The 25,266-nt window shown below is 36.7% G+C and overlaps 4 protein-coding genes across 5 annotated transcripts; 2 read left to right on the top strand and 2 right to left on the bottom strand.

Moving 5' to 3' along the window:
* On the top strand, positions 3,055-4,896 carry LOC109713900 (putative pentatricopeptide repeat-containing protein At1g64310). Its single transcript, XM_020238179.1, has one exon. The coding sequence runs from the start codon at positions 3,150-3,152 to the stop codon at positions 4,866-4,868; it is 1,719 nt and encodes a 572-aa protein (XP_020093768.1). The 5' UTR covers positions 3,055-3,149; the 3' UTR covers positions 4,869-4,896.
* Positions 4,887-9,765, top strand: LOC109713887 (lysM domain receptor-like kinase 3). 2 transcript variants are annotated; one of them, XM_020238167.1, is made up of 10 exons: positions 4,892-5,831; positions 6,207-6,425; positions 6,525-6,667; positions 6,759-6,848; positions 7,188-7,293; positions 7,732-7,883; positions 7,981-8,078; positions 8,343-8,481; positions 9,269-9,367; positions 9,453-9,765. In XM_020238167.1, the coding sequence occupies exons 1-10, from the start codon at positions 5,135-5,137 to the stop codon at positions 9,615-9,617; spliced, it is 1,908 nt and encodes a 635-aa protein (XP_020093756.1). In that variant the 5' UTR covers positions 4,892-5,134; the 3' UTR covers positions 9,618-9,765. The 2 variants fall into 2 exon arrangements, 1 of the variants encoding a protein (XP_020093756.1); XR_002217205.1 differs by lacking the exon at positions 9,453-9,765 and having other exon boundaries at positions 4,887-5,831; positions 7,981-8,082.
* Positions 10,619-12,977, bottom strand: LOC109720061 (ubiquitin-conjugating enzyme E2 variant 1C). Its single transcript, XM_020246942.1, has 4 exons — positions 12,822-12,977; positions 11,526-11,665; positions 11,315-11,440; positions 10,619-11,137 (listed from the first exon to the last, which is right to left on the bottom strand). The coding sequence occupies exons 1-4, from the start codon at positions 12,856-12,858 to the stop codon at positions 10,997-10,999; spliced, it is 444 nt and encodes a 147-aa protein (XP_020102531.1). The 5' UTR covers positions 12,859-12,977; the 3' UTR covers positions 10,619-10,996.
* Positions 16,800-22,986, bottom strand: LOC109719086 (U3 small nucleolar ribonucleoprotein protein MPP10). The gene is made up of 13 exons (XM_020245612.1): positions 22,122-22,986; positions 21,596-21,651; positions 20,646-20,796; positions 20,438-20,548; positions 20,143-20,280; positions 19,781-19,849; positions 19,624-19,665; positions 19,443-19,511; positions 18,513-18,584; positions 18,369-18,422; positions 18,154-18,295; positions 17,373-17,435; positions 16,800-17,228 (listed from the first exon to the last, which is right to left on the bottom strand). Exons 1-13 carry the CDS (start codon positions 22,881-22,883, stop codon positions 17,221-17,223), a joined length of 1,737 nt encoding a protein of 578 aa, XP_020101201.1. The 5' UTR covers positions 22,884-22,986; the 3' UTR covers positions 16,800-17,220.

A 25,266-nucleotide genomic window follows, 5' to 3' on the forward strand; every position in this document is an offset into this window, starting at 1 on the left:
GATACTTTAGTATTAAATATTAATATATAGATTTGTGTCATTATAGATATATTAAATATTAATATATTTTAATTTCAATTAATTTTTTAGTATAATATAAATTAAAATTCAGAACAAATTAAACTGAAATTGTAGGTTTGGCTAGGTTTTTTTTTTTTAATCGGTTTTAGTTTTATTTCCATCCATAGATAACAAAATAGATGATACGATAAGGGTAAATATGTAATCACATAATAAAAAAATTAAAAAAACAAAGAAATATCTACTGCTAGGGAATGGCGCCACGTGGCCTTAGAAAAATTTGAGATAAGGTTCATTTAGTACACTAAATATCACTTGAGCCCGTAGGTGGTGGAAAATAAGGTTTTCAATGAAAAATCTGTACCTTGTGTATTAGACTAAAATAAAATTTTAATATTTTATTTTCTCATTCGTATTATATCGTATCATGTTATGTAATGAGAAACAAATTTCAAAGCCAAATTCGAATCCTAGTTGATACTTGGTGGTTAGTATCGGAGACCAAAATTCGAATCCTAATTGATTCACATATTCAGCTAAGTTTATTTCTAAATGAAATAAACGAAGCGGGTAGCGTGCTACCTATCTCTCTCAAAAAAAAAAAAAAAAAGAAACAAATTTCAAAGCCAAATAACTTTTTGCCTAATTGTAATTCATCTCCAAAGTTTAAAATACTTAATTTTGGAATCTCAACAATCGATGGTCAAATTGTTTGAACAACATCACGTAGTAATACTAGCAAAATAAATTAATAACAAATGAATAAGGCAAATAATCATGTAACATTAGGCTAAAAGTATAGCTCACATTAGGGGTGCCAACGAGCCGAACACGAATGAGCTGGGCTGACTCGTGTTCAGCTCGTTTCATAAACATTAAAATATTGAACCGAAAAATTCAGCTCGTTTATTAACGAACTGACTTACAAACAACAAGTTAAAAAATTAGAAAGAATATATATAATATAAATTTTCGATATCTTACCCATTAGAAACTTTGCAAATAAATGAATCATTTTATAATTACGCTAGGCTTTACAATTAGGTTGGACTAAAAATTAAATAATAAAAATATAATATATATATATATATATATAATTATTTATTTATATATATAAATATAAGATATATGTATTCGAGCTGTTATATATCAAGTCGAATACGAACAAGCTATCCTTAACTCGTGTTCAGCTTATTTATTAAATAAGCTAAAAATTTAATTCGTGAATAATGAATTGAATTACCACTCCTTGCTCGCACTTTAAAATTCAGCACAAAATATATATGAATGTTTTTGTAAAGTTGTGACACTCAAGTATTGATACGAGAAAGTTCAAATTAAAATTTTATTATAACAAATAAAGTATCAAGTAGTAATTTTTTTTTTTTTTTTTCTATTAGCATCATCATGTATTTAGAATTGCCTGACTCTAAAGTCTAGACCCTGTCACAATCAGTGGTCTATTCAATGGAGGGCTGGCAGGACAACTTGTATTCTGGTATGTAATGCAAGATGAGAATTGGAATCTTTTGGCCCCATGCATGATGGGGTCCATTGAAGAACCGACATATGTCAATCAAATACTCCCAATGATTCATTATAAATATGCAACAGGATATATGCCACAGCACTCCGCAGATCTGGAGCGATCTAGAGGGGGAATGAGGCAAACCGGGCAAACGGATCGTGGGAAATATAATATGCGAGACGTAATTCCTTTGACAACTTAAGTTTTAATATATTTATTGATTAAATATAAAGTTCGGACTCACACCGGACTTAATAATAATTTTTAAATATTACAAAATTTAATTTTTAAATATTTTTAATTGTGTAGATCAATTCAATGGTACCGATTATGAATTTGAAGCTCCGATCATTCAAAACAACTTGATAGGATAATGTCATCAATCCTATTAATAGGATAGTAGATGGACTCTCTCTCTCTCTATATATAGAGTCCAGCTAGGATATTATCGATAGTACAAAGTATTTGGTGCTATCAAGTTTTCTACCGTTAGATTTATCTCTTTTATTATTATCATTTTCATCTGTTTGATTAAGATGATGTGGGCCCCTTAGAGTTGAGTGGGTGGTTAGTTGAATAGTATAATCGAATGGATAAAAATGATAAAAGAGGTAAATCTAACAGTAGAAAACTTGATAATACTAAATACTTTGTATTATCGATAGTATTCCAGCCGGACTCTCTCTCTCTCTATATATATATAGGCTCAAATCTCTAACTTTAAAATAATAAATATATAAAAATCTGAATCTTAAATGTGAAGCCTCAACCCAAACTTTAAATTGATTGATACAATTTTTGTAGAATGAGGTGAATTTAGTAGTTTGCTAAATATTTATTATAAAAATTTATTGGAGTAAAAGAAATAATTTGAGGATAGTTACCAATTATGTTAGAATACTTTCAAATAGTATTATTATTTTTATATGCTTCCACCCTTCGCAATCGATAGGTGCCTGGGGTTTAATGGGGGTGGATGAAATAGTAGTAAATTTATTTGAATAGTACATCTAAAGGTTGTTTGGTTGTATATAGTTGTAATTGCACCGTAGTTATAACTATATGTAAATTCACATTCAACGTTTATTTTAATGTATTTAAATTCTACTATATAAGAAGATTTAACTGCAGCAATTAAGACTATGCGTAAATTGATCGTAATTTTAATTATAGCACTAGAAGAGAATAATTTAAAACAAAATAAATTCACCTCCCTAATAATAATTTTAAATAATTTTTTTCTATACAAAAATAATTTACATCGACAAATATAGAATGATAAAAAATTATAAATACACTTCAATTGCATATAATTTAACAAAATATTTCTAATTTTAATATTTTTTACTATATCCAAGCAAATAAAATACATATAATCATAAAAATTATTTTTTAATTATACTGGATTTATAATTATGTCGAAGCAAAGTCACTGCTCTGAAAAAGTCCCCTGACACCGAAACAACAGCATTCAGCATACGATTAGTTTACTAAATAATTTTTTTCTACAATTTTTTTTTCAAAAACAAAAAAAATTAAAGGATAGTCACTTTAACAGTGTCCTCTACAACCTGAGAAAAAGAGAGAGAGAGAGAGGTTAATGCGCTTTGCAATACCTTTTACCTCTCTTCCGCCATTAGAGCTCTCCCAAGTGTGCTCTTCTCTCTCCCTCCCCCAAACCAAGCAACTCCACGCCCTTCTCCTCCTCACCTCCCTCCACCACCGCCACCACTCTCCTTCTCCTCCGCCCACCTCTCCCCTTCTCCTCGTCCTCCCCCCTCTCCTCCGCTCCTACGCCGCCCATGGCGACCTCCCCTCCGCCCGCCACCTGTTCGACCAAATTCCCCACCCAACCACCCTCCTCTACAACTCCATCATCCGCGCTCACGCCTCGCGCCGCGACTTCCCCTCCGCCTCTCGCCTCTTCGCGCAGCTCCGCCGCTCCGGCGCGCAGAAACCCGACAACTTCACCTTCGCCTGCGTCCTCCGCGCCTGCTCGGACAATTCCGATCCAATCGGCATTAGAACCCTCCATGGCGTCGTAGTCTCATCTGGGCTGGTCGCGGATCGCGTGGTTAGTAGCGCCTTGGTGAGCGCTTACTCAAAACTAGGCCTTGTTGACCATGCGCGTAACGTGTTCGATGACATGGTTGAACCGGACCTGGTTCTGTGGAATGCGATGATTTCGGGGTGTGGGTATGTCGGATTCTGGCAAAAGGGGCTCGAATTGTTTTGTAGGATGCGAGAAAATGGCGAGAAGCCTGATGGGTACTCATTGGTGGGACTGATATCGTGTTTCTCAGATTCGAATTCGCTTCGACTTGGCGGTGCAATTCATGGGATTTGTTTGAAATCAGGGTTTGATTCCAATGCCCATGTGAGAAGCGCACTGGTGGGAATGTACTCAAAGTATGGTTGCACAATTGAGAGCTATCAAATCTTTAAAAGTATCTCGCAACCGGATTTAGTTACGTGGTCGGCTCTCATTACCGGCCTCTTGCAGGCTGGTAGGCATAAAGAGTCACTCACCATGTTCAGATATATGAGTAGCTCCGGCACAAGGCCGGATCATGTCTTGCTTGCTAGTTTACTCTCGGCTTGTGCTTCGGTTGTGGCTCTTCAGCATGGGAAACAGATCCACGGCTATGCCTTGCGTAAGGCGATTGATTCGAGCATCACAGTCTCGTGTGCTCTCGTAGATGTGTATGCAAAATGTGGACTTCCCAAATTTGCGTTAAAGGTGTTCGAGTCAATGCCAAAGAAGAATTTAGTCGCTTATAATACTGTTTTATCATGCTTAGGAATTCATGATTTTGCATATAAGGCTATTGAACTCTTTGAAAAGATGCTTGGTGAAGGCATTAGACCTGATAAAGCCACATTCTCTGCTCTGCTATGTGCTTGTTGCCACTGTGGCCTTTTAGATGAAGGATCAAAACTGTTTGCAAGAATGAGAGATGAATTCAGTTTAGAGATTCACATGGAGCATTATGTCTACATGGTGAAGCTGCTTTCCACGGTCGGGAAGCTAAAAGAAGCTTACGATCTTATACAGGCGATGCCGTTCTCGCCAGATCGCGGTGTGTGGGGAGCATTTCTATGGGGCTGTTGTGTTCATGGCCATGCTGATCTGGGTGCAACTGTAGCCGAAAAGCTCTTCTTGATGGATCCAAGCAGAAGTGCTTATAGAGTGATGCTTTCGAATTTGTATGCTTCTAAGGAGATGTGGTGGGATGCTAAGAATCTTAGGGAGCAGATGACTGTTCAAGGTCTGCAGAAGAGCCCTGGGCTTAGTTCCATTGGTTATAGGTGCTTATAATATAGTTTATTTCTCTCTTTAGTTTGGCCCACAATGGAAATAAACAAGTTCCATAGAGTACTTAAAGAGACAAAATAAGAATCGATGAATTCAATGGAGAATACCACAACTTCAAGGCATTATGGTCCAAGATCCAACTGTTGATCCAACAAACCAACAGAACTATATGACAAGTACAAAGCTCCAAACTCTAGAAGACAAAAAGAACTCCTTTAACCCCTCTTCCTCTTCTCTATTCCTTTGAGCTTGTCCCTGCAGTGCTAAACATGGAGAAGGTTTTCTTTCCCTTATTTTCCATCTTCTCTATCCTCCCACATGTGAGTTCCACTCTATCCTTCATTGATTCGTCGAATCCGCGAGTGTTACTCAGTGCCAAGTGGCAACCAATACCATGCTCGCATCCTTCGCTTGTCCCCACTTGCAACTCCTACCTCTACGTCGAGCCACATGGGCACTCCCCCTCCGAGATTGCCGCCATCTACTCCGCCAACACGTCACTGATCGAGGTCGTCAATCGCTCTGCCAGGGGCGCAGTCGACTTCTTGGTGCAAGTCCCGTGTACATGTGCGGCAGCTGATGACAACACCACTATCTTCTTCTTCCACGACACTAAGTATACTGTGGAGCTAAATGACACACCCGAAAATGTAACGGGCACAGTTTTCAGTGGGCTGGCGTGGGATGTGGGCGAACCGACGAATCTCACAGCTGGGGAGAACATCACTGTGCAATTGGTGTGCGGGTGCCTAACAGTGCCAACGGCCCCTGGGCTGGTAATCTCGTATGCTGTGCAGGTGGGGGACACCCTTGGCACGATAGCCGATCTTTTGAATTCCAATGTGGAGCTGATTCGGAGCGTGAACCCAAATTCAACCGCCAACCCAGAATTCCTGAGCCCTGGGACAGTTTTGTTCGTGCCTACCGGAGTTGGTGCAGGTTCACCACCTCGTTCTTCAACAAAAGGTTAATTTTGCATAGCAAAATCCAATACAGATTTTTTGTATCATACCCGCCTCAAATATGTGAAGTTATGCAAACTCCCCTGTGCAGTCGTTATTTGCAGGCATACCCTTTAAAACCGTATTTATTTGCGTGCAGCTGTTATTTGCGTTCATACCCTTTAAAACTGTATTTATTTGCATTCTTGCCTCTCTGGTGTACATATTTAAATACTGCTTTGGCATGGATATCCTCGTTGGGATACTCTTGCAAACAAGCAATAGGGGTAGGGTGCATCTATGTAATGTTTTGCATATATGTAGGGGATATGTATGCAAAAGACACAATCCAATATCAAGAGAAACCTTCTTACTTATTGTGATTTTGTTATCTCATTAGGGAAAACTAGAGCTGCGGTGATAGTCGCAACCCCCATATCAGCTGCTTTCCTGCTTGTATGTGGCTTGACCATGTTCTTCCGTATAAGAAATCACTCTAATCAGTCAGATGCTGAAGATCCTAAAAAGAAATTGGAGAAGACATTCAGTGCAAGAAGTATGAATGTGGGAAGTATCGCTGAATTGGAGAGCCACTATCTTCGCAACAAAAAAACGGAAGGTGAGAGGGATTATTTATCCTGCCATTTTTTTTTTCTAGAGAGATCTTAAGCCTTTTCTATATTTCTATAACTTCTAATTAACTTTGTTTATCCTATAGATATTGATAAGGCATTGGAACTGGATAGACCTGTGGTCTTTAGTTTGGAGGCAGTTGGCGAAGCCACAGCAAATTTTGATGAAAAGAGAAAGATTGGAGAGGGAGGATATGGAAGTGTATACCTTGGTATGTTAGGGTCGCAGGTAAATATTTCTATGTTGCCATTAATCAATTACTCATCATAATTTTGAACTAGACTTCAAATTATTTCCTTGTTTTTCCTATCATCTGCAGGAAGTTGCAATAAAGAAGATGAGGGCAAACAAATCGAAGGAGTTCTTCGCTGAGCTAAAAGTGTTATGCAAAGTGCACCATATAAATGTGGTATGTAATTGCTCAATTTATGGAGCTAACAATCATCCTCTACATAAATTTTAGAGATATTTATGTATATACTGCTGCAAATTCTTGTATTTTAGATATATCCCTAATAAATGTGAATTCTCATACAAGTTGTTCAGAAACTTTTTCTTTCATTTTTATCTGTCAAACTCATTTTTCAGGGTATATATGAAAATTCAGAAATCACAAGGCTATATATGTACATAGATGACTTTGCAGAGATGTTTAAATATGTAAAGGCCCCTTGATTCTAGTGCTAAAGATGCTGTAGCCCTAAAAAATTTTTGGTTTTCTTTACCCACTGATGGAAGTTTCTATCAGGTTGAGTTGATCGGTTATGCAGCTGGCGGCGACCACCTATACCTGATTTACGAATATGTTCAGAACGGTTCTCTCAGTGAGCATCTTCACGATCCTTTGCTTAAAGGTAAATAAAACTTTCATACCTTATTTTATGGATATACCCTTGCAAGTTCATCTAGTTTATGTATATACTCCTGTAAAATCTGATTTTTATCTATACACCTCGGATATGCGATCTCTTGCAGAAATGTGCTTACCTTAAGTGAGGAAACCATCCAATTGGTAGGAATTGGTTTTGATTTAGAAAATATTTTGTAGAAGAGTATATGTGTAAGAAACAATGTATATTTAAATTTAGTTTTTTTAACGGGTACATTTTATTTCTTGTATAGGAACTCAAAAGAGAAGCTAGTTCCATAATCATTTATTTTGCATCTCAGTACTTACTATATTATATATTACACATGTATTTAATCTTTACTTATGGTATTTTGTGCCTTTGGGTTGAATAAATCTGTATATGCTGTTGATATAGAAATCATATAAAATGAATTATATCCAGGTCATCAGCCTCTCTCTTGGAGTGCCAGGATACAAATTGCCCTGGATGCCGCAAGGGGCATCGAGTATATTCATGATCACACTAAGGCATGTTACGTGCATCGCGACATAAAAACAAGTAACATTCTGCTAGATAATGGATTAAGAGCCAAGGTGAGCCTTTTTCCATTTTAGTCCCTTTTTCTTGTTTATCATGGCAAATCGAGGAGTACCATTAGCTTAAAATCTTTTCCTATTATTCCTATTACAGGTTGCAGATTTTGGGTTGGCAAAGCTCGTGGAAAGAAGTGGAGAAGATGAGTTTTTGGCAACCCGATTGGTTGGCACTCCCGGCTACCTCCCACCAGAGTTAGTATGATTGAGCTATTGAGATTTTATTTTTAGAATAGTATGCTTATTTGTATGAAGTAAATTCTAAACGATACTTATATGCCCGACTTTTACACAAGAAATCAGGTTGCGATAAAACTTGAAAACTCTATATGAGAATTGGAAGGGACAAAATTCTTAAGACCTTTCATCTTACCAAAAGTATAAGTTAACACAATTAGCGATTATTTTGCAAACTACTTAACAATGATCTTAAACTAATGTTTAAAATGCTTTTGACAGATCAGTGCGCGAACTTCAAATGACCCCGAAAGTTGATGTGTTTGCATTTGGAGTAGTTCTCGCAGAACTTATCACAGGTCTGCGAGCTCTCATTAGAGACAATAAGGAACCCAGCAAGATGAGAACGCTAGTTTCAACTGTAAGTTAACTCACACAATATGAAGCAATAATATTTCCATAACTTGGCATGTGTTACAAATTTAGTACCTGATTTTTATGTCGATTTCAGTTAAAAGTCCTTAGGTTTCAACTTTCAAATTTGATAATTTAGGCTCGAAAGTTATTCAATATATGAAATAAGTCCTTCTGCTAGTCTGCCATCTCTATACACGCCGGGTCAACGTTTAACTTTATCCCTGAAGTTTGTTACTGATGTGGCATCTATTTTATCAATAGGTAGATCAATAGAAAAACTTATTAATTACACGGAACAAACTGTAAGGACTAAATTATTAAAAAGGGAACTGTTAGGACTGAATGCGAAATCGGTATCAGACTTTAGGGCTAAATTTTTAATTTTCCCTGGGGTAAATTGTATATATGGTACTCAAATTATGAGGCACGCGACACTTTGGTCCGCAAACTTTAATTTATTGTTACCTCTGGTTTAAACTCTTTAATTTTTTTGCAATCAAGCCCCGCAGTCCATTTTAGTTAATTGATGATGATGTGTTGCTGATGTAGTATCTTTGTAATTACCATGTCATCCCCCACAACACTACTATGCCATTTTCACATCAGCAATGAGCAACACGTTGTCACTAAGTTGATTAAACTGTACTATGGAATTTGGTTGCATTAATGCAAAAACTTCGAGCAAAAAAATTACAACAAATTAATGTTCGGAGATAGAAGTGTCTTGCCTAAGAATTAAAGGATTGTAACTTAAAGATAATGAAAACATTTGTGGAGCGTATTTTGAGCAGATGAAAAGAGCTTTGGAAGGCGACGATCAGCAAAATACTTTGGAGACAATCATAGATGGTAACCTAAAGGACAATTATCCTATCGAGGAAGTTCACAAGGTTTGCATGATTCATTCAAATCTCATATTGATTTCTTCTGCTACTGCTGCTGGAGTTTTTCTCAGCTTTGCTGCTTCTGCTTTAGATGGCAGCGATTTCGTTGTGGTGCTTGAGCGACGACCCAATGGATCGACCGGAAATGAGGGAGGTGATGACGAAGCTGTCTCATATCCTCATGGCCTCCATAGAATGGGAGGCATCTCTCGGTGGCAACGGCGAAGTGTTCAGCGGCGTCTTCAATGGCAGATGAGAGAACAGCCTCAACTAGGAGAGGAGAATGTCATATTAATTTTTAACTATTTGACTAAATTACACTTTTAATCCTCAAACTATGTAGCGTGCGACACTTTGTTCCCTGAATTTTAATTTGTTATACTTTCTTACTCGAACTTTCTAAATTATAGCAATCTAGTTCCACGACCTAACTAGTTAATTAAATATTTGATGTGTCATTAATATAAAAGTAATATAACAATGCTATGTTTGATAACGCGACAATGATTAAGATAACACATTATTTTTTACATCAGTAATATATTAATGTTCACTCAACTAAATTAAATTATAGGACTTAATTGTAAATATTTTATTTAAAAATTTCAACAAATTAAAATTTGAGGGCGAAAATAACATGCACCTCAGTTTTTTTCTTAATGGTCTGATGAACGACATCAAACGTCAACTGATATGCAACAAAGTGTTTGTTTTTTTTTTTTTTGAGAGAGATAGGTAGCACATTACCCGTTTCATTTATTTTATTTATTTAGAAATAAATTTAGCTTGAAATGTGAATCAATTAGGATTCGAACTTGGGTCTCTTTCATTTAGAAATAAACTTAGTTTGAAATGTGAATCAACTAGGATTCGAACTTGGATCTCGCGTACCAACCATCAAGTCCTTTGCCATTTGCTCTAGGGATGGTTGGTAACAAAGTGTTTGTTAAATTTCAAAATAGTGAACTTTAAGGCAAGGATTTGGTTGGGACATTGCATGTGCTGAGAAGAGGACATTGAACAACTTCGGAGTTGCACTGCTCTCAGTACTCTGCATCAATGAGAAGGATTTGGTTGGAACATTGCATGTGTAGAAGCCAACATTGAAATAATTTCGGAGTTGTACTGAATCAATGTGTGTGGTGTGTGTGTTGTGTGTGTGTGCGTGTGTGTGTGTGTGTGTGTGTGAACTACATCAACAGGATGTAACAGTAGTGTCTTGGACTGTAAGAGTGTTGCATTACACAATAGAATATGGATCAAGATATTTCTCACAATAACATTCTCATACAAAGAACACGGTGGCGCGCGCGCGCGCACACATATAGAGATCAAGATACATCAAGCCATTCAACAATGGAGCAAACTTATCAGATACCATTGCAATTTTGAGTTCCCAAAGATTTTATCATCCTCCTTATAACAAACTGAAAGGAGAAAATAGGGAGCTTATATATCTATATAATCTACGCATTTATAGATCAGTTACTTTCAACAGCCAATATATATCATAGCAAACATTCGACCCCAAGCATATATAGTAAAGAGACGACTTCCGAGTTCTTAAACCCATGCATGAGAATGCCTTCCATAAAAAGATAGCGAGAGCGAGGGAGAGAACGAGAACCAGTGATTTTAGAAGAATGTCCCCTCCGGAGGCTGAACTAACTTTCGGTTATGCGGCGCGGCCATTTCTTTCTTAAGCTGCGTTAGTATGTCCTCCATTGTGTGCTCGCGTTGCCAATTCGCCAGTAAGCCGAATTTCTTCGGGTCAACCTACATTTGGCCAACCAACTTGTCATTCGGAGAAACTAGTCTACCCGAGAGGAACACAAAATGTTCAAACCAATAAACAAAGAACATACAAATATCTCCAGATTTTACCCTTTATACATTGAAAAAAGTGCTCTAGAGAAATAGATAAGAGTGCACGCAAGATAGAGAGAGAGATACCACTCCCGTCTCGTGGTGAACACAAGTCATGTTGACGCGTGAGTGGAATCGAACACTCGGTGGTTTATCGGGATAGTCCTTGTCACAGAACAGCTTGAGCTGATAAATGCGGCCCTCATGTACAGACTACGAAAAGAGAGCATAAGATTTATAGAAACTGAGAAATAAAACACAACCACCGTCAAATGCCATATAAAGAGTATCATCTCACATTGTGGGGCCCAATTATTGTGCCGGTCCACGAGCGCATGTATATATCATCACTATCATCCATTCCATAGCTAACTGTCCCGTCTCCGATGCCCTTTTCTCCTCGCTCAAGTTCCTCCAGTAGCCTGAAGTTCCTCGGAACTGCATGCAAAGTGGTAATTACCAAAGAAACGAAATCCTACTTTAAAATACGCAACTATTTGATCACTAAGGCCGCATCCGCAGCCTCAGGGGGGCGAGTGTATCCCGACTATTTGATGCATTTGGTTCTAAAGCCCATGCCTCCATCTTATTTAGCAGATCAGAATACAAAGTGAATAGCTCAAAACTACAAAGAAATGAAACAATCCTGCACCAGAGAGAGAAAGAGAGGGGGATTCTGAGTTCGGTTCTTCAACAAGTAGTTTTTAGTGCATCGAGCCATCGACTAAGAAGAAATGGAAATGGAACAGTACGGAACATCGCGCTCCAGATCTTCTATATAATGTCATGAGGCCTTCCTACAGTTCAAGCTTCGTGTACGAAGCCTCATATACGATGCATATAGCTGAAATTTTCTTTTAAAATTTTGTCCGTATCTACGCAACAGCAATACTATAATGCATTCGAATGAAATTCGCAAATAATTTCGGTCGAGTTTACACACTGAACAGGATTTCAGTTTCAACCCGAGGTAAATGGCCATATGCCGCCATTACCGCTTAAATTTTTAACCTCAGAGAGTTTTAATTTCTTCAGGCATCTTCTTCCAAGTTCGCAAATCACGATTCTTCTCTCCGAGCCCCAAAAAAGGGAGGTTAAAAAATAGAATAAAATACAAAAAAGTAATCTATGAGTGTTAATTTGGTACAAATGTACAGATACCTCCATTCCTTTCTCATTGAAAGAAAAAACACACACACACACACACACACACACACACACGCTCTCAACTTTTGATTGCTTTGATATGAGTTATTATCTTCATCCGATGATTTTACGGGGCTTCATCTGATAGAATCAACAATAAACAAATAAAGTTTTAAGGGTTTACTTTCAAAATGGACTACAGCTGAGTGGGTCTCTTCGCACAAATTTGCACCTCCCAATTCCTTTCTCCGTGATCAATCGAAACTGCGGAGCGCGACATCTCTAAACACTACTACAACTACTACTACAACACACGGATTAAAAAAAAAAAAAAAAAACTCAAGGGGGAATGATCCTGAATCGAGACCCTAAGCTCGGAGCGGAGTGCGTGGATCGAAACCCTAATTCGGATGAGGGGGGAGGGGGGAGAGAGGGAGGAGAAACTGACCGACGACGCTCGATCCGGCCGAGCTCCCGAGCGTCATCGGCGGCGATCTCGTTCTCGCTGGCGTCGTCGGGGGACAAGATTATTGGGGTTCTACGGCCGGTCGAATCTATAAATGTCAATGTTTTGTAAAGAGGATGGATGCCTCTGTCCTACCGCCTAATCTTTTACCATTTCACCATCATTGTGCCTTTTTTACTTTTCTTTATATATATATATATATATATATATATATATAAATAGATNACTTAATGCTTGTAAATTTAAATTTAATTTTTTTTTAATTGTTTTATTTATTAGATTATATTATTCAATCAATCATTCACTTAATCTAAAGAATCATTATCATTTTAACTGTATAATTCTTAATTTAAAATAGAAAACCTTCTAAGTACTAATAACTCGATCAAAATGATAGGAGCTCAATTTTATATATATATATATATTTAGGCTGGAATAGTATCAATAGTACAAAGCTATTGGTGTTATTAATTTTTTAGCCCTTAGATTGAGAAATGTATGGTTAGGATAATGTGGGCCCCTTAGGGTTGAGTGAGTGGTTGATTAAATAGTATAATTTAAGATATAAAAATAATTAAAGGATTAATCTAACAGTAGAAAACTCGATAGTATCAAATCCTTGGTGCTATCGATAATAATTCAGCCGGACTAAGGATGTCAATGGGTATGGATACCCGAAATATTACCCGAACCCGAACCCGAATCGGAACGAAGCGGGTTTATTCGAACTAAATGGGTATGGATTCGGTTATGGGTATAGAAAATAAAAACCCAATGGATATGGATACGCGTATGGATTTTGTATTTACCCGACCCGAACCCGAACCCGACCCGAACCCGAATAAATTATATATATACATAAATTTATTTTTATTTATTTATATAATATATAAAATATTTAATAATTTTTATTTCTTAGATCTTCATTCAACGGTATGAATTTTTAAAACCTGCCGGATTCGGGTCCGGGTTCGGGTTTCGGGTTTTTGTTCGGGTACGGATATGGATATGAATTTTTAAAACCCGCCGGGTTCAAGTCCGGGTTCGGGTTTCGGGTTTTTGGTAGGGTACGGATATGGGTATGAATTTTTAAAACCCGCCGGGTTCGGGTCCGGGTACGGGTTTTAATTTGGTTTTCGGTTTGGGTTCTATATATATATATATAGAGAGAGAGAGAGAGAGAGAGAGAGAGAGAGAGAGAGAGAGAGAGAGAGAGAGAGTCCAGCTATGGTGCTTGTAAAGCACCAAGCACTTAGTGCTTGTAAGTTTTTTACCGTTAAATCTACTTCTCGAATCATTTTCAATCACTAGATTATACTATTCAACCAACCACCTACTCAACCCTAGGGAACCCACATCATCCTAACCGCATATCTCTTAATCCAATGGCTAAAAATCTACAAGCATCAATAACTTGGTACTTTTAAAAGCATAGGAGCTCAATTATATATATAATATATGGGATAATTGCATATATATATATATAGAGAGAGAGAGAGAGAGTTGAGCTAGAATACTATCGATAGCAAACGGGCTCCGTTGCCACCCATTTGTTTTCGATGATAGATCCTCCGAATCAACGATCGGTACCGTTGAACATGATCTATACCACTTGAAGTGTTCAGAAATCAAATTTCAAATCTTTTTGACATCATTTGCCTAATGTTCAAAGGGTTTCAAAATTTGTAATTTTAATGGTCGATATGAGTCGTTTTCTATTTTAATGGCGTAAAGATATTCAAATCAATTGAATTTTTGTTAGAAAATTCTTTAAACTATTTAAAACAAAATCTATACTCTTGATCTTGATTACAAGACTCCTATCATCATTTTTTAAAAAATATTCATTTTTAGCCGTTCATTTTTATGTACACTCGATGAATAAAAGAATAATATCGAAAATGTATGAAATTTGATTTCTAAATACTTCAAGTGGTATAGATTATATTTAACGGTGCCGATCGTCGATTTGGATGCTCCATNTTTTTAAATAAATTATTTATAAAATTAGACTTATACAATGAATAAAGTAGTGCTTTCTAAATGTGAAAAATTATTCACTACTTTAAGTCTAATTTTACAAATTGTTGAACGTCTATTCTTAAAACTAAAAAAAAAAAAGTCACTTGTGTACATGAAAAAGTAAGGCGTAATTTTTACCCCTGTACATCTAAAAATTCAGACATAATTTTTTGGAATTTTATTATAAAAAATCATATTAGTGTTTATCTCTATCGAAAAATTTAGATAATTTTTTTAAATTTTAATATTAAAAAACTAATTGATAAAATTAATGTGAAGATATAGACACATGGATGAAAAAAGTGTAAGATTTATATCCATATTTGGGAAGCAAAGGTTGCTTTTGTTTTTTAGTTTTATGTTCATGGTGGTTTCTTACATTTTTTTTTTTTTTAAGGAGAATCACAAGTCATTGGTCTCCTACCGAATATTGTTATGTTAGGAATTTCATTCCGAAACCATTGGATAGATACCCTCCAAAGCCCGTTGTCATTTATACTTGAAGCTTGGTGGTACTTACAAAGAGTAACTAAGAGGAATTTTTTTTTTATGAATTTTGTTTTCATCCAAACAATATATTTTAAAGATTACTTATTTTCCATCCTTTATCTTATTTTTTGTTTTTTTTTTTAACTACAACTAAAATCTATGAGGGGTAGAAATTGCTGCATGATTTGGCTTAGGGTTTATTTGATTCTATGTAAAACTATGAAAAACCGCTTCAGTGGAAAAGTATTTTTAATGAAAAAATAATTTTATGAATTTTTGTATTTGATTTGTAGGAAAAGAAAATAAGGTTTTCACGGTACTTGTTTGGATCGTAGAAAATGGAGATGAAAAACTATATAATTTATTTTATTTTTTCTATTATTATAGATTTATATTAATTATATTATACGGCATGTATTATTTTGTTAATTTTATTGTATATATAGATAGTATATTATTGTAGATATTAATATATATTTTCAAACAAAATATAACCTATATCATATTATTCTATATTATTATAGATATTACATCACTCAATTAAACATAAATGGGGTTCCAAAAGAATGATGAATTATTACGGCATCCATGCACCGCATTCATCTCCTAATTTAATTTAACTATTAATTTTAAATAAATATAAAAACAACTACTAAATATCAATATTAGAGATTAAAATAAAGTAAAAGATTAGATAAGACTAAAAAAAAAAAAGGGAAAACTTTTAAAAAAACTCCATGGTTTCGCACTTTCTCACTTTAGTATCCTATAGTTTAAAGTGTATCAATTTAGTGCCATGTGGTTTCATTTTTCTCTTTTTATTATCAATTTCATTATTTTTTAAAAAAATTAGTGACAAAATTAAAATTAAAATTAAAAAGTACTAAAATAAATATTCGATAAATCTAGATGGGCATCTAAAATTTTTTGTATATAATTTAACAAAATATTAACGAAAAAGCTGCCTAAAAAATAAAAATGAAACCACAGGATACCAAATTGATACACTTTTAACCACAGGGTATTAAAGTGAGAAAGTGTGAAACCATAGGAGGGATTTTTGAAGTTTTTCCCAAAAAAATTGATGGACAAATATGATGCACCTACCGTGCACAATACTTTCTAGAGTCAAAGAAAAGTTTTAGTCCACACATTTCCAGTGCTGGCTGCGACCAGCGTCAAAGCTGCACCCGTCAGCCGAGTTTTCCCGCACGTGAATTTTCGTTTCGGGCAGAAAGCAGAAAGTCCGAATTTTCAACAGATGTGTACAGGAAAACAGTTTTACAGGTAAACAAGCAAATGAAAAGGCATGTATTTTGACCCGAAAAGAATTTTTTGGATGGTTTTTACGTAAAAACCAAACAACCCCCAATTCTTTTGGAAAGAGAGAAAAATAATCCGGGACTCTGCTGCGTCTTCAAATCAAAGAATTCCACAGTTAAATTAAAATAAAAAAAAAAACAAACTTTAGTTACAAACTTACTATCTGTTTTACAGGACAAATTGATTGATTATCAGGTATAATAAGATACAAACGATTATCTCATTTTTCTCATAGATAAAAGAAAAAACCAATACCTAGTGATAACTCACCATTTATACGTAACAACCTGAGGGTGGCAGCTGGTCTACACGTTCAAATACTTGCTTCTGACTTCTCCATTTACTGCTTCCAATTCGAACCAGCCTTCTCTTTAAAATAATCAAACCATATCCCCTCTCTTTCTCTCTCTCTCTCTCTCTCTCAACAAAAGAATTCGAACTCAAATTCGAATTTAAATTAGCCTACTCTTCGAAATTTAAGAATATAATCCTCGTGCCGATAACCGAGTTATCGCAGTTTCCAAATTTGCTTTGAGATATATCTGGCTCAGTTGCCTGCTTATTTATTAAAAAAAAGAAGAAGAAAAAACATTAAGGAGATTGATTTATCTGGAACAAAATAAAATAAATTGTGCGAGTAACATGTCAAAATGGTAGATGAAATGGGCTCGTGAAAATAAAAAACCGTGCATAAATTACCACTGGTATGATTCAAATCTGCACTTTCACGCGGCTTTTTGGCTGCTCTTTTAGCTGATTTAGCTGCCCAAATCAAGAGAGATTATCAGTTGTGAAACTAAGAAGACTTGAAAGGAGACTAACCAGATGGAGGAAAAGCAGCAAAGCAATGTCCTGTATTATTGTATTTATGCAGCCATAAAAACCCTACCAAAGTAAAATGCCCCCTCTACTAACTGAGTTTATATGCTAATGACAGACGCAATGACATAACCGACAAGGTAAATGCTACCAAAAAAAAGATCCAAACATGAATAGTGGGATACATGTTGTGTTTCCATGACTCGACATGAACAGATTTTATTTTTTTTGTCGGTATATGCTGCCGAAAAAAAGATCCAAACATGAATAGTAGGATACATGTCGTGTTTCCATGACTCGACATGAACAGATTTTTTTTTACACACTTTTCTTTTTCAAAATCACTTCACTTTCATCCTTCAACAAACCCTACTATGATTAAGTGATACTTTGCACCTCTCAAAATCTGAAATTAGATTTACCGACAAGAAAAGAAAAGAGCAGTTCGGTGATTTCATCACCATTTTTTTATATGTAATTTTCTTCTTTTTATCTGTATACTCTCATCCTTTAACATTTAAACCATTATAAATTATCTACTAATTGTGTACCCTTTAAAATCTAAAATTGTAGTTACAAATTTTTATATGCTTCCACTTTTCACACATATACTCTCATAAATTTAGTTATTTCATATTTAAGAGTGAGAAAAGGAGATTACCTTTGAATTTCCTTTTCTTGTTAGCCCTTCTTCTTCTCCGTTCTGCTTGGGTGAGCTCTCCCTCTGCCTTTATATCACCTTTGCCTTCAAAAATCTCTTCAGGAGCAAGCATCGCAGCATCCGAGACAGCTATAGGCGCAATCTATACCATCGGCTATTACTGTTAATAAAGCTTAAGGAGACAAGAACAGCAAAACTATCAGAAGTTCATTTACCTCTTCCATTGCTAGGGCAGGAACATTTGCTTGTATGGACATGTCTTCAATAACCTGCAAAGGTTCTGTTTAATTAATAAATCTAAAAAAACATCTTAGAAATTCTAATAGACAATATGCAACAACGTTGGTACTATTACATACCGGCTTTGGAGCAAAGTGGAAGTGAGACAGGGCGTCCAACTTCAAACAGATATTCTTGAACAAAGCACTTGCCTAAGCAAAAGAATTATCAATGATGCAAAAGAACAGTAAGATGTGAAAAACATAATATAAAGTAGTAAGACTCTTGTTAGGGTTGTAAAACATAATAAACCAATTATGATAAGGGAATATACAAAGAACTAAGTTGGCTTGTTATATGTATGCAATATTGTGATGACTAATGTGAGAGCTAGAACTGATGATCTTAAGTGTGTGCATGATTCTCCAGTGTCCATTTCTACGGAAAATTCCCCCGGCTTTGAAATCCATTATGCATGTGACCAGGAGTGTTGAATACATTTCTGAGCCTCTTTCCTATGAGATCAATTTTTTGGGTAACAAGGACGATAAAGAATTACTGGATAACAAAGGTAGCTAAGGAAAAAGTGGGGAATACCGATCCTTGGAATTGACTAGAATAGTGGCTTTTGGGCTCGCAACTATTGCTAACATCTTTTTGCTCTGTCTGGCAAAATAAAGGGGAGAAACAGAGTTCCCTTTTATCTTCCCACCAAAACAATGGTCAGTAACTGATGATTGACAATGATCCAAAAGAGGGGGGGAAAGCAGAAAAAGAAATAAGAGTGTAAAAGGATGTAAAAAGACTTGGACTTATATCATGACTAACACAGTGATAGTTAAATGACCATCCTCAACTCTATCTTACCTCTTGCTAATACCAGAAAAGAACAGAGCCAACAAGATTAAGGAATCTTTATTCTTCTCTTCAGCAAAGTACTAAACCAAAAAGCTTCACTAAATACAATTCAATACCCTAATATCAACGAAGGAACTACAAGTGTATAGTTCTTTTAGCAAACTCACAACACTACTGCTTGTTAATCGTGCTTTCCGAAGAATAACCCATACCTCTCTCTTTTGTTCATCTGATACAGAAGGAGGAGCTGAAGCAAGACCAGTCTTCTGTGCATATTCTTCCTGAATATAGCATAGGAAAAAAAAATCAAAAAAAAAATCAAAAGCAGAAATTTTTACCGATATATTAATTCATGTAAAATTCTAAAGGAAGTATTTTCTGAAGATTACGAACCTCATAAATTTCGGCAAGGCCCTTCTTGCTCTTGTTCTCGTCCTGCCAATTAAAACAAAGTACATTTAGGTAGGCACCTCGGACCGTAAAAGAAGAAACTAGGGCTCTAAAAGAACTTAATATACAATAAAATTGGTGCATAAAAAGAAACAGTTACCAGCTCCTTGTGCTCCTTTGGTGCTTTATACGGCAAAACAGGGGCCCTTTGAACATCATCAAAAAGATTCTGTATTGAATGAAGAAAGAAAGTAGAGACAACAATGAACCATCAAATCCACCAAAGTCAAAGAGGAAAAATGCCCGCTGGCTCTTGATCAATGCAAGTTATTAAACACACTGCAAGCAACAAGACATCTGGACCATTTCATTCTTCACCATTGATGTTTTGTTGCTTGTCTTTCATGCCAGCTTTTCAAGTATTTTGGTTAACATCAAGCATCCATCAAAACACGAAGAACACACCAAAAATTTTGAAAAAAAAAAAGGAGGCCAAATATTCCACAAACAATTATCCATTACCTCAATAATCCTTTTCTTGATCATCTCTTCAAGAGAAGCTGTGACTTCCTCTGTGATTACAGGAGCAGGTCTGGTACGGTGCTCAAAGTCAAGGTCCACCTCAAGAGCACTATTTTTGGGCCTTTTGGCAGCAGTAACCTACCACATAACAAAAAACTATTAATAATACTTCTAAACACATTCAAATTATGAAGTTTATTCAACTGGCAAATCATACCAAAATGTTGGATTGTACTGAGTCCGAAGCTACAACATGAATGAGAAGAGACAGGAAAGAAAATGATATCATAAATACCTCTCCCTGCATAGTCCAGGACTTAGGTTCCAAATTTGCTTTCTCCATCTGCTCTATTTTCAACCGCATCTTCTGTAGCTCCTTCTCATGAGTCGACAAAACCTTTGTCTCCTGAAGGAAGAAAATATGAAGTAATGAATACCTTGTGAACCATTCTATTCACAAATTTAGTATTCAATGACATGTAAAAATAGTCCTATGTGCAAACGTTTTCATCATGATCATCTTGTTCAGCATCCATTTCCATGTCCCTCGAGTCATCAAGGAATTGAACTTTCTTTGAAGAACTTTTCTTCTTTTTACCACCATCTTTCTTGTCATGTCCCTTCTTGGTTTTTCCTCCGTAGAAGTCTTCATATCTGCAGCACCCTTTTCATGTTATTAAAGATCTTATTCTTAAGTTAAAACTCTAGCAAAAGTGAAACATTATACATTAAGGAACGCACCAAATACAAGAAAAATCATAATTTTTCTCCATGTTATAGTACAGATAGGCATCACAACAACTAGACTAAATCTATTGCTTTGAGTTTAATAATCGAACAACCAAGGTAAGGGGCATTATGCAGTCCTCCCTGGTAAGAGATCAACAAAAGAGTTGATGAAATATTATTGAAGTTTATAAAAAATCACATTCTGGATTTCCAAAAACATGCCAAATAGTAAAATATCATGATTATTTGCAGTACATACAATGAATCCCCGCAATTATCTATAGAATATTTCCCAAATAGCATAACTTTGAAGAGCTGCTTCCCTTCTTAAAAGAATACAAGATAAATCAATAATCATTTACACAACTAGACACTATTGTTTTTTTTTCCTTCATATTCTATCCACGTATGTGAGTGCGATGTGTTGTAATGTTGTGTATGGGGGCAGGGGGTTAGTGGACTAGTTTGTCTGGTAACTCATCGCAAACTATATGTTTCTTAGGTACTTCGATATGTCATGCAAATGGTTTTTTCTTTTTTTGTATGATTTTTTTAGTTTATACCATCCACAACTCTACCAGACAATTTAAGCAACAAAAGCACGAGTAACATATGTACCTGGATTGTACACTCAATCTCAGCTCAGCTGATGGTCTTTTGGAAAAGTATGGCATATATGTAAGTACAAAATGACAGCTCCAAAGGATTATGAAAAAAGAAATACCTTGCATTTTCAGCACCATCTGCTTCTTCACTGGCATCATCATCAAAATCCTCCAACTGAATTAAAGCAACAAAACAATATTTATTAAAGAATTAAAAGAGAGATTCTACCAAAGCGTTAACATAAAAGTCTGTAATTCTGTTGAATGTATTTCACAATTTTCAGCTATTTTCAAACACAACAGTAACTAGCTGTCAATAGAAGCCAGAAGGTGTGATCAAATAATTCATTTGACCAAACCAAATTCTCATACTGCATCACTCACATCATAAACCTTGAAGAACTAACAAGAAACCTGCTTATCTTAATCTTCCTACCAACACTCAGCATCATTTGGTAATACATTTCTCTCATTCACAAACTATCCCGACAATGTCCTTATTCGAGGAGAAACCTGTTTGTTAGGTATAATGTTTGTAAAAACATGACTAGGAACTCAAATTATTGTACAAAAAATGAAAAACATGACTTAATTTTACCATAAATACGAGTCATGATAAGACAAGGGGAAAAATAGAATTCTTACATCCAAATCGTCCCCACCATCTTCCTCCTCTTCACTTCCCTGTTCATCCTCATCATCATCATCATCATCTTCATCTTCATCTTCCTCATTGGCTTTTCTCTTCTTCTTGTCTCTATTTCTGCTTCCCAGCTCCTGTTCACCATATTCCTCCGCCTCACCCTTCTCTAGGTACTCCTCCAACTCCTTAATCTTCAAGAATCGATCCTCCACAACTCCCACTCTTTTGCCACCTTCCTCCTCATCCTCTTCCTCCTCTTCCTCCTCCTTATCATCATCATCATCATCATCCTCTCTCTCATCTTCATCATCATCTCCATCGCCCTCTTCCCTCTCTTCCTCCTCATCATCCTCATCATCAAATCGATCGTCACCTACACCCTCCTCTTCCTCCGCCGCCTCCTTTCCCCCGCCGCCACCTCCGACACTCTCCATGGGGGCAAAGGAGGGGGGATCGCGCTCGAAGCGGCGGAGCTCGCGGCGGAGTAGGGCAAGGAGGGGGCGGGAGAGGAGGTCGACCTGGAACCACACCTGCTCGGCGTCGAAGCCCTCGCCGGCGAGAAGGCGGTCGATGGGAGGGTTAGGGCACAAGGGGACCAGCGACGAGAAGAGGTGGCTCGACGCGGCGCGGGCGAGCGAGGAGAGTTTCGGGGACGGCGATAGGTAGCGCGCCGGATCCGCCGAACGCAGCCGCTCCAGCGCCGCCTCCCCCTTCGTCGTCGCCCCTTTCTCTTCCCCCCCTCGTACTGTAGAGGTCATCGCCATTGATGCTCTCTCTCTCTCTCGCTCTCTCTCTCCCTCTCTTGAAGACGACGATGCTACCCGGCGCCGCCGAATCGAGGAATTGAATCGGAGAGGCAGGGTTTAGTGAGAATTCGGATTCTCGTGAGTAGACGTTATTACTTATTACCTGCACCCGGTGTATCCGTAATGTCATATACCACATTTAATATAAAACAATTAAATCCGTAATGTCAGCTATACAGGCCTGGAGCACGTGGTCCATGAGGTCCACAGGGAAAAATTCTACAATGCAAGGGGTATATTGGTGAAGTGGCGTAACAGGCCAATCAAATGTCTCCTTTTTTGAATATATGTCCCATTATGATTGTAAAAAAATATTTTTATTGTACTTTTGTTTGCAGAGAATAAATGTGATTGACTTGTTATTAATGACGTGGTGTAAGTGTGACAGTGTAGAATTCCTCGTCCACAGGGGTATAATGTGGGCCGCTGTCGGGCAAGCACGAACCACATTACTAGGGCAGAAACGAGCTAGGGGTCGGCCCGACCTGGCTCGGATTCACATCCAGGCCGTGCCAGGCCGGATGCAATCAACCATCCGGCCCATCATGGCCCCATGTCGGGAAGGTCCAGGCCGTGCCGGACTTCGGATCTTTCAGTTAAAATTTTTATTTTTATTTTAAAAAAAATATAAAATTTTAAATTATGATTAATTAATTATTTCTATTAAAATTTATATTGTGGTTAAAAATTTTCAAATTGATAAATATTTTAATTTTTCTAAAAAATTAATAAATTATTATTATTATTTTAAATATAATTAAGTGCGTTCTGGTCCATCAGACCAACTTGTCCGATGGACCAAAACCGCCCTCCCAAGGTCTGCCACTGCAGAGCTTGGGAGGGGAGCTCTTGGGGCCCTTCTTCCTAGGAGCTCTGACCCCAAGCCGAAGGCAATTTTGCCTTGGGCTTGGGGCCTGGGCCGTGCTGGCCGGGTAGGCACAACCTAAGTGGGTCGTGCCGTGTCGAACGGCCGGCCTGTTCTTGGCCCGGCACAGCCTAGGCTCGTTACGGGCTGAGCCGTCGGGACGAAGAGTATACGTCCAGTACGGCCCGAATTATCGGGCCAGGTTGGCACGGGTGCTACAGTACCGGTGCCGTGCTGCAGCACGACCTGGGATCGTGTCGGACTAGGCAGCCCACGGGCCGCCGAGCCTGTTTTACATCCCTAGATCCGCTCCACCTCATGGACTGCATGGACCTCTCTCTCACCCTCTTTCGTTATATATGCCTATAGAGTTGAGCTAGAATGGTATCAGTAACAAATGGATTTCGATGTCACCCATTTGTTTACGTTGACGGTTGAATATGATCTATACTACTTGAAACATTAAAAAACCGAATTTCAAATCTTTTTGACATCATTAGCTTAATGATCGAAAGGTTTCGAAATTTGTAATTATAATGGTTAATATGAGATGTTTTCTCATTTAACAGCGTAAAGATATCAAAATCAATTGAATTTTAGTTAAAAAGTTTTTTAAACTATTTACAACAAGATTTACACTCTTCATCTTAATTACAAGACTTCTATCATCACTTTTTAAAGAATATTCATTTTCAACCATTCATTTTTGTGTCTACTTAATGGATAAGAAAATAATATAAAAAAAACATAAAATTTAATTTTTAAATGCTTCAAACGGTATAGATCATATTAATGGTGTCGATTGTCAATTTCGGCGCTCCATCATCGAAAACAAATAGGTGGCAGCGGAGCTCGACTCCATATCTATATATAATTTTATTTTCATATTAATATACTATTATATAATATATTATTTATAAATATTATATAATAGGAGTTCGACTGCTATACTTAATATATACTCCTTTATACTCAAAAGTTTTGGGCCATTAGATTTATCTTTTCACTATTTCCGCTCTAATACTATTCAACCAACCACCAACTCAACCCTAGAAGACCACTATCCTCCTAGCCGGATATCACTATCATCCTAATCACATATCCCTTCATCCAAGGGTTGAAAATTTATAAGTATAAAGGTGTCCACATATCCCTTTATCCAAAGACCAAAGGCTGAAAACTTATGAGTATAAAAGTGTCTATACTCGTAGACAACGTTTGGTTCAGAAACAGGAGCCTTTGTTCCCCTATTTGTTATCAAAGATAAATATTCGTATCCGAAAATAGTAATTCTCGAATTCCTGAAATTTCTCCCCTTTGTTCCCAAATATAAATATTTGTATTCAAAAACAGTAATTTTCAGATCCTTGGAATAAGCTCGATCTGTTGTTCCATTCTTTTTCCTGAACAAGCTTGTTTCCAGGCAGGAACAAGTTTAATTAAAGTCTAAATTTAATTACGATATTAAATTATTAA

This window comes from Ananas comosus, linkage group 1, assembly GCF_001540865.1.
Source record: "Ananas comosus cultivar F153 linkage group 1, ASM154086v1, whole genome shotgun sequence".
Classification (NCBI taxonomy): domain Eukaryota; kingdom Viridiplantae; phylum Streptophyta; class Magnoliopsida; order Poales; family Bromeliaceae; genus Ananas; species Ananas comosus.

Excerpts from the sequence above, each read along its gene's own strand:
- LOC109720061 (XM_020246942.1), bottom strand. The coding sequence starts at position 12,858 with ATGACGCTCGGGAGCTCGGCCGGATCGAGCGTCGTCG. Across the intron at positions 11,441-11,525 it reads CAATAATTGGGCCCCACAAT|TCTGTACATGAGGGCCGCAT; the intron begins GTGAGATGATAC and ends CTCTTTTCGTAG. Across the intron at positions 11,138-11,314 it reads TTCACCACGAGACGGGAGTG|GTTGACCCGAAGAAATTCGG; the intron begins GTATCTCTCTCT and ends GGCCAAATGTAG.
- LOC109713900 (XM_020238179.1), top strand. The coding sequence starts at position 3,150 with ATGCGCTTTGCAATACCTTTTACCTCTCTTCCGCCATTAGAGCTCTCC.
- LOC109713887 (XM_020238167.1), top strand. The coding sequence starts at position 5,135 with ATGGAGAAGGTTTTCTTTCCCTTATTTTCCATCTTCTCTATCCTCCCA. Across the intron at positions 6,426-6,524 it reads TCGCAACAAAAAAACGGAAG|ATATTGATAAGGCATTGGAA; the intron begins GTGAGAGGGATT and ends TTTATCCTATAG. Across the intron at positions 7,884-7,980 it reads ATAATGGATTAAGAGCCAAG|GTTGCAGATTTTGGGTTGGC; the intron begins GTGAGCCTTTTT and ends TTCCTATTACAG.
- LOC109719086 (XM_020245612.1), bottom strand. The coding sequence starts at position 22,883 with ATGGCGATGACCTCTACAGTACGAGGGGGGGAAGAGAAAGGGGCGACG. Across the intron at positions 18,585-19,442 it reads CAGATGAACAAAAGAGAGAG|GCAAGTGCTTTGTTCAAGAA; the intron begins GTATGGGTTATT and ends TCTTTTGCTTAG. Across the intron at positions 18,296-18,368 it reads CTGCCCTAGCAATGGAAGAG|ATTGCGCCTATAGCTGTCTC; the intron begins GTAAATGAACTT and ends CCGATGGTATAG.